Below are 9145 nucleotides of genomic sequence, written 5' to 3'. Positions count from 1 at the left end.
GCACTTGGCTTTATTGAACCTCATACAATTGGCCTCAGCCCATCAGTCCAGCCTGTCCAGATCCCTCTACAAAGCCTCCCTACCCTCAAGGAGATCAACACACCCGCTCCATTTGGTATCATCAGCAAACTTACTGAGGGAGCACTCAATCCCCTCATCCAGGTCATTGATAAAGATGTTAAACAGGACAAGCCCCAAAACCGATCCCTGAGGAACACCACTGGTGACCGGCCGCCACCTGGACTTAACTCCATTCACCACGACTCTCTGGGCTCGGCCATCCAGACAGTTTTTTTTATCCAGCAAAGGGTGTTCCTGTCTAAGCCATGAGCCATGAGCCACCAGCTTTTCTAGGACAATGCTGTGGGACACCGTGTCAGAGGCCTTGCTGAAGTCCAAGTAGATGACATCCATGGCCTTTCCCTCATCCACTAGGTGGGTCATCTGGTTATAGATGGAGATCAGATTGGTCAAGCATTATTTCAGATTACAGTAACCTGTATATGAACATACAGTCACTGAAAGGAGAAAGGGAGTATCTTCAGCTTTTTAGGATTTATTGAGGCAAAATAAGACTTGTTTATTACTGGCTTTGTACTTTCTACCTACAATCACTGATAATTTAAGCTGTGATTTATAGCAAGGTAAAATTTCCAAATTCTTATTATGTAGTCCTTGTTCTTTCTTCCATAGGATTTATTTAGGTTTGGATAAAATTAAAATTCTGTGAAAGGAAGCCTTTGATCTGTTATCTAAACTTTTCCCCATTTGAGGAGTCCTAAGAGAAAAGCCGTAACTTCTCGGTTGAATCCCTTCTGCTGAATGTGATTTTGCTTTTATGGATACCTTACACAGTAACCCAGAAAGCTGATTATTTCATTTTCTCGCCATCTTCTGTAGAAGAGCCTTATGAATTCTGAGCCACAAGTTGCAGGGCTTGGATGTGTACTGCTCTCTACCACCTACAGAGACCATCATGAAGGTCTCTCAACTACTAGCATACAGGACTAGCATAAGGGCTTCATTTCTGTAGGTAATAGGAATAAGTGTCTTGACTATTCATTGTTGTAATGGTACTAGTAAGAAGTGGAGAGTGCTGAAGAGCCTCAGCTGATATGGCCCAGAGCTGTTACCTCTGGTAGACTCCTGTACCTATTTGGACACTTGAGTAAGGGGAGAGGGATTTTTCGACACTTGGCAAGAAAGGGAAATTCCACTGCTATGTCAGGAAGAGTGGATTAAATAGTCGCAATGCAGTCAAATGTGGCTAGTCCTGGTCTCAGCTCCTGATGCATCAACGTGAAGAGAGCTATAGGAGCAGTAGGTTTTTCAGGCTTCTGGTTAAACTGAAAAAATTGGGAGGTGGAAAGACCAAACTCCCCTGTTCTTGAGGATTTAATTTTGTGACAACTGAAAAAGTAGAAATAAACCCTGTGAAACCGTGTATCACATTTAGGAAATATCATACTTACGGGTTAGAAACTATTGTGAAAATGTAGTAGCTGCTTACGTATATTGTCAGAAAAATGAAGCTGAGGTTTTGGGTTTTTTTTAGAACACAATAGTATTTGGAAAAAAAGCTTTATGCTTGTTTATTTCAATATATTGTTACAGATCACAGCTAAGGTTACATCCTCATACCACAGTCTTGTACCCTGATAAATAAGTCAACTTCTTCTGAATTGGCTAATTTCTCAGGATAATTAGCTGTGTGCGAAAGAGTTCATTAACTCGGGCAGTGTCATGCTAGCATACCTGCACTGCCTCTGTTAGCTAGGTTAGATCAGGTATTATTATGTGAAACTAGTTGTACCATACAGACATCTTAAATGCTCTGTCATCAAAATCCTTGGGCCAGACAACATCTCTGTGAGTATGCGTCTGCAAAAAATGTCTGTATTTATGTATTTTTAGGCATTGAAAATTCATTAGGTTTTCTGGGATTCACAAATCAGTGTTCTCACATCTCATTTCTATTCATCTTTAAAAAGACCATTGAAACTCTCTTCAATTTATCAAACCTTAAATAACATAACTTTCATTAAATGAAAAACTTAGTTTAGAACCATGAGATATTTGCAGGTTTTGAAGTGTTGTTGATAAATGCGCTATTAATGATCTGACAGATACAAGCTTATGAGTAAGCTTTTTCTCTAAATAGAACCATCTCTTGAATTTCTTTGTTAATGTTAATTGGAATTTCATGTTCAGGGGAGGTTAAAATTGACAGGCTGGGATCCCTCGCTTTCTTTCTGTTTGTGATTGTGATGCTGATAGCCTAACAATGAACTTTCTTGTGCGGTGCTGCTCGTAACTTCCAGTCTGATAGATGAGTATTTCTAGAAATGAGAAGTAATTGAATCTCAGAGCTTACAAATGCCTTGTGTGCTTTTTGAAAAGAGACCACCAGCTGCATTGTGTTGAATTAATTGTGCTTATTTCAGTGATGTGTGTGTCTGTCCAGTGAGAACAGAAAATAACATTTTCATTTCAAGGATATCTGTGGGTTGATTTTAACTCATTGGAAGCAGGATAGTTAAAGCACTGAAACTCTACCTCTGTTCTTACTAGGTTTTCAGTCCAGAATTGAAAGGAATATATTCATTATGTGTAAATGCCTCTCAGTATAATGCTGTGGAGATTTTTCAGATGAAATACCTTGGTCCTTAACTTGCAACCTATGTTCAAGTACACCATGAGGAAACTCTGCTAGATAGGTTTGAGACTGTGACATTTCTGGTACCTTTTCTCGGACAAGCACAGTTTCTCCTGTTCTGTGAAGTGGTAAAGAAATTGTTTCAGCTCAACAGTACGTGTGTATGTTGCAGATTTCGGAAGGCTTTTGGAGATTATGCCAAAAAAGTCCAATGGTTTTGTTTGTTCAGTGGCAGAACTGAGTGCAACTGCTAAATTGTTATGTGTATCAGGGCCAAAATGAGATGAAGCCTTTTAACTTTCTGGGCTAACATCTCCCAAATGTATTTCTTCAAAAATTGATAAAGGGACAAGGAGATGGTGCAGCTTTGGCCAGATGTGGACACAGCTGTATGTGATCAAAGCAGGAAAGCTGCACAACTGTGCGTCAGAACCATTCACACGTGAGGCCAACTTGTACTCCTGGGGACTCGGGCTCCTTTGTACACCATGTTTCTTCCCCTTCTGCCTCCTCAGCAGATACGCATGTAGACCAAGTATTTGAATAAAGTTCTGTGTGGAAAAAATAGTACATTGACACAATTGAATTATGACTGTATTGGGAGATTCAGCTGTCTCCTTTCATAGGATAAACCACATAGTTTGCTTCTAGAAGGCTTGTCTTTACCAAAAGTCCATATACAGTGAAGATTGTGTACTACAAATACTCTGCTGCTGTGAAAAATCTAGACAATGTACAGTTATTTTGATTTTATTGTATCTTCTTTGACAAATTAGCCTCGTTCTTAAGGGTAAATTTGAACCGAGATGTGAAACATCCATGCAGGATGTCTGGAAGTAGCAATGTGGAGCTATGCAGCATTCCCTTACAAAATTTGAGTGAGTTCATATTGGGTACTTCCCTGAAGAACCCCTTTCTTGTCTTTGTGTGCATGTTAAGATATCTGTAATATAATAATAAATTCTAATTTTTCCGTGCCCAGTATGCATACAAATATCGTGTATACACAGTTTAGCAATCCGTCACAGTGTTTTCTTAAAATTATGTACAATTGGATTTTGTTTAATCTGTGCTGTTTCATGCCAGAACAGATCACTACAAATTGTTCTGTTATATACAGTGGAAAATGGTTCAGAAGTGTCAGTTTGGAGTTTTTGGTAAAAATTCAGGTTTTGCAGATGAAAAGTAATCTTTAATACAATGTATTTTGTAATTGTTTTGGGGATTTAAAGCTCAGCGTTTTAACTAGGTCTGTGTTCAGATTAGATTTAATATTTTTAGAGTAGTTTTAAAAATATTTGTAAACATACACAAACATTTGCGATGCCAAACGTGCCTGCTGATCCTGATTTATTTATTGCCACTTATGGAAGAAACCTAAGCTTGTTCTTGACCTGCAGGCTGCTAATAGAATCATAATGCGCTTCCAAACCATGCAGCTCTTAAGTGGTCATAACAAATTATTCTCTGAATTGTATCTGGATATATTTAATTTTCAGGCTTGCTTTATTATACAGTGAATGTTATGTGACAGTATTCAGTGTTTTGAGGAGGGCAGGTTTCTGTGTTACAGAGTCTCTTACTGCATCTGTTATGTGAAGAGTACCTTTTTGAATAACTTGTGTATGGTTAGTTGATACTGTGGTATTTTTTCCCTTACTCCCTTTGTGCATAGTATTATATTTTTTCTTTAGTGTGATGAGTTATAGCAGCTGTCTTGTGATCCTTGTATAATGGAAGTTACATTGGACATTACATATTTGAATGCTCAGTTATGCCGGACACAGGAAAAATGGGAAAAAATGAATTCTATTCAATCAGTTAGAGATCATGCTAAAGAGAAAGCAGATCTTTATTATACTGTAACCATTACAGGAAAACCACAATTAATATATAAATTTTTGGTATGTTGAGCTGCTGAAAAAACACCAGATATAATGTAAGCATGTTAAAGAGCTGAACACTCCCTTTCCCCCCGCCCCCCCCAAAACCCAAACAGTTTTGACTTTGTCATTCTGACCATATTTGCTTACCGGTGCAAAAAATAGCAATAAAAATAGTAGCTTTGCAGCTACTAATAGCTATTCTCTCCTCTCTTAAATATTTTCAATGTCTCCACTTAGAAAAATTTATTAAATCTAGGAAGAAAAGGGAAATTAACTGCACTGGAAGAATATAGTATTTGCAATATTATAACAAAAATCCCAAATTGAATGCTTGGTGCTGCATTTCTGTCTGGCACTTTTGTAGGTACTCTGTCTCCTTAGCATGTGGTCCCTGAAATCATGCATGAGTGTCTTATTTAGGAATATATTTACTGTGACCATAAACTTAAAAAATGAGCTGTTACTGTGAATATCCATCTTATAAGACCAAACCATTTGTTTCTACAAGGATGAAACATCCTGAGCTCCAAAAGTAGTCAGCATAAATTCCAGGTAATTCTCGTCTATACAGACCAGACTTCTAGGTTTCAACCTGAACTTCAGTAATGCCAAACCACATCTGAACTTCAGGAGCTTATAGTTGTAATAGTGCAATTGATAGTACTTTTCTGTACTATCAATGTATAAAGAATTCTGTCTCTTGATTATTATAGACTGAAAGCAGTTTGTGCCTTGGTTCTTAATATATTTATTTCAATTTTTCACACCTTAACTAAGTCAAATGCTGTATTTTTCCTCCTCTTTGAAATGTTTCTTTTTCTAAGGAAATGTGTGTTTTTAAATAAGCTCTAAGGACACAAGTGTTTGGGCACAAGTACTTAAAATGCTTTGAAGAGGTTTTTTAAGAGCACACATTCCTTATATCTTTGCCTGATTGCAAAGCTGTGTAATGGTGAATCACTTTGCTAAATGAAGTTCAAAGTCCTGACCTCTATAAAATGAGAAGTATACAAGCTACAGTTTGGAAAGAAAAATACTGTTAAAATGCTGGTTACTCCAACTGTAATACCTCCTTGCTTGTTTTACAGAAGCAAACACTGTGACATTATATCCATTGATATAAGGATGTCTTTCCGTTTCATTGCAGCTGGAGTCAATGACTTTATACTGGAAAAGGTTGGTTTTGAGATTACAAGACCATGACAATTTTTAACAGTGAAGGAACATTCATGTTTGTGTAAATACATAGCCAAGTATACTTCTAAGTATAGAGATGTGTTTGTATCTATGTATGCACAGGTTTAACCTTCTGGTGACATAATATGCAAAGCATTTAAGGAATTTTATATGCTTTATGGAAAAGGAATATTTCCTGAAAAATACACCAGCAGTTACATCTACTGGAAAATGAGAATAGTGTGCTTTTTTAAATCAAAAAGCTCTATTACTGGACCAACAAAATAAGGTTCTGTGATAACTGGTTTTGGAGTTGGTGATGCTTTAAATTTTAGAACTGGGCAGTTTTCCCATAACCCTAGAGACAGTGTTCCCCTTTTAAGCCTGTTAATTTTACTAAATTACGAATTAGCTGCATCACAGTATTCTAATTAAGTGTATTCATAGTCATTTTAGAAATAGTTGACTGGGACAGGTCATTTAATTATATTTTATCTGTAAGAAAGCATTAGCTCTGCTGCAACTGATAGCTAGCAAGGCCATCTGCAATGCCTTTCAGTTCACTCACACGGAATTGTTCAGATAAAGACTGTCAAGTGCTGCCTAAATAAGGAAGGAGCCTTGGTAGAGTTAAGTGCAGTGGAGGACACAAATGAAGCATTGATTCCAGGCATGCTGTAGGGTCTGAGCTGTTTCCTGCAGCGCTGAACCTTTTTAGAGTTTTCATTATTGTTTTCTGTGAAGTATTAAAATGCGAGTATCTGTCATTCAGGATCTCAGGGAAGATGAAAATGAGGATGAAGAAGAACAAAAGGTGAGTTAAACCCCAATAGCTTTGAAAATTACTTATTTTCTTATATTGTTACCCTTTCAGGACAATAAACCTGGAATGGTTACCTTTCTCTTACAGGTCTTCCTCAAGCCTGTTATTAAGGACAGAAATATGGAACTGGCCCGAAAATGCAGTGAAATAATAAGTGATGTAAGTGATGGTGACTCTTTGCATCCTTACATTTGCATTTCTCTTTTCAAGTGGGTTTATATTGATGATACTTATTTTTTCAAATATATACAGTGCAGCATGTGCCCATCTAAGACTCTAATATAAAAGCACACAAAATAACAGAAAAGCACAGTCTACTCTGGTGCCTTAAATTATCAGCCGCAGCAGGATGAGGTTTTCAGAGCACCTGGATGGTATGAAGCCTAGGCCTTAGGAAGGAGAATGTTCCAAAAAGTGGGTCTCATGTGGAGGGTGTCTCCCTTAGGAACACTTTTGCTGATTTCATCGAAAAATACAGTATTTTTTCTAGTTATAGTCTAATCCTACAAAGTCTGATTGGTTAAGACAGAACTGGGTGCCAGTGTATATAGCTGTGAGGAGGGAGGATAAAAATAAAACAGATGAATTTTGAGTATTATCTATTGGTCTGTGGTGATAAATGCTCAAAACTGCTTAGCGTATTATTGTTGACTTACACTTAGAGGAAGAAGCCACTGAAATGCTAGAATATCTTTAAAAATTATTTAGCTAGCGATTTCTTGACTTAGTTACTATGGATTTTTAAAACTGTCGTCAGATACAGACATTATATAAACATCATAGACCGGATCCAAGACATTTTAAATTGGAGTATATCCAATTGCTTCAATGTAGCAGCATCAGATTTACCTTGGTGGAAGTTTGTTTCTGTGTCCCTCAGGGAAAGTGTGTCTGAAGAGTAACTTTGTCCCTCCTTGTGAATGGGAGTGAAGAGTGGTATTTCTCCTGCGAGGATGGTGGCTGGCAGCAGAGGAGACATTAATGAGGAGAGAGTGACTTGCTTTAATGAGTATTCTTCTAAAGAAACAGAAAAATGACATCTGGCTTGTGTTGTAATCTGGTATTTAGATTTGGGATGTTATTGTTCAAGGTGAATGAGTATGTTATTTTTATGAGAATAGAACATACAGAATCTACACTTAAGGTATAAATTAATAGGGGTTACATATCAGAAAAGAATAGGTAACTCAGAAAAACAGCTGTGGGATGTGTAGGCATTACAGTACTGGCTTGAAAGTGTGACTTGACAAGGTCAAAGTTTCCTCTTTGTCCATACACCGTCTGAATACTTTAATTTTCACAGAAAGAGTGCTGAAAATTGGATAGATCCTTAAGAGAAGCTACCAAGACGGCTTCTTTGTAATCTCAAGCTACTTTAGGAAGTAGTAGAGATTACTGATATTTTTACTGCTGGTTATCTACATGGTTTCTTTGGGAAAAGAATGGTATGTTGTACAATAAGTGCCTGCCAACTCATGCAAAGGCCAAAATGAAAATGGACCTGGAACACTTATCTGACCCAAAATACATTTATTGCTTCCATGCAACTTGTTCCTAAACATGGTTGCTGTTCCTAGAGGCAGAAACTCCTTGAAAAATGCTGAAGAAATATTTTCTTTAATTAGAAAGGAGTTATTACTGTGCTGTGTACCCATTAGGAGTAATGTTGGCTGTGGCTGTTAATTAGCTGATAAATGGAGTGGCTGTATTTTCTCTGATTTTCTGTGGGGGCTTAGAAGCTAAGGTACATAACTAAGTCAAGCCATGTTTCTGAAGCCTATAATGGTTCAGGGATGTGGGCTTTTGCTGGAAAATTGTGGTGTGTTTAGCCTGCAAGTGTGTTAGATTTTCCCTTAGATACATAAAACCTAATGACAAAGTGTCATTAATGCTTTCAGAGCTGTAGTGATATGTAATGGTCCAGACCAATTCAATTTCAAAGAAGAGACTCTGTTTAAAAATGGCATCCAATTTTGGGGCCTTATGCAGCCTTTGCTGAAGTCAGTAGGTGTTTCTTCATTGGCTTGAATGGAATATGCATATGTGTAGGGGGTGAATTTTGTTTCCCAGAATTTTTGCTATAATTGGAATCTCTTATGACCGGTGAAGTCTTTTGTGCTGGGGGGGGTAAATTCCTCAGCCTGCACACTTCATTGTGGAGGCCAATAAACTGTAAGGAGTTCACATTCTTGACTTTGATTTTTGGCTCATTATGTTCAGAACTTTATTATATATTCTTTATCCTTTTTAGCATGGATCTTTGCACAAACTGCTGTTTGTGAGGATATATCATTGGTGTACATCTGTACATTTTTGTGTATGATGGTTTCATGATGCTTGGAGTTTGGCCCAAAGATGACCTTGGGGCAGCAGCCTGTGTCCTTGCTGACCACGAGACTGGGGTGTTGTCCTTTTCTGCCAGTGGAGCTGTCAGCGCAGCTCCTCCATCAGAACACAGCACCAGGAGTGCTCATGACTGAGATACTGGGGTTGCATTACACTTGCCCTGCATTCTTTGCAGGCTGACTTTAATTTGGCAATATGGTTTTAGAGAAGTATTACGATGGCAGCACGTAATGCATGTGTAGCTGTCAGCCTTGAACC

The 9145-nt window shown here is 37.8% G+C and overlaps 1 protein-coding gene across 1 annotated transcript in view; it reads left to right on the top strand.

Moving 5' to 3' along the window:
* Nucleotides 1-6469: 6469 nt before the first annotated feature.
* Nucleotides 6470-9145, top strand: part of LOC104461162 (nebulette-like) — a gene marked incomplete at its 3' end in the record, with an annotated part of 49170 nt that continues 46494 nt past the window's right edge. The window contains 2 exon segments of the mRNA XM_010072643.1: nt 6470-6532; nt 6629-6700. Of these exon segments, the coding sequence (XP_010070945.1) occupies nt 6470-6532; nt 6629-6700 (135 nt within the window).

Source organism: Pterocles gutturalis, unplaced genomic scaffold (genome assembly GCF_000699245.1).
Source record: "Pterocles gutturalis isolate BGI_N339 unplaced genomic scaffold, ASM69924v1 scaffold12372, whole genome shotgun sequence".
Taxonomy (NCBI): domain Eukaryota; kingdom Metazoa; phylum Chordata; class Aves; order Pterocliformes; family Pteroclidae; genus Pterocles; species Pterocles gutturalis.
This window is presented reverse-complemented; position numbering and strand designations above follow the sequence as displayed.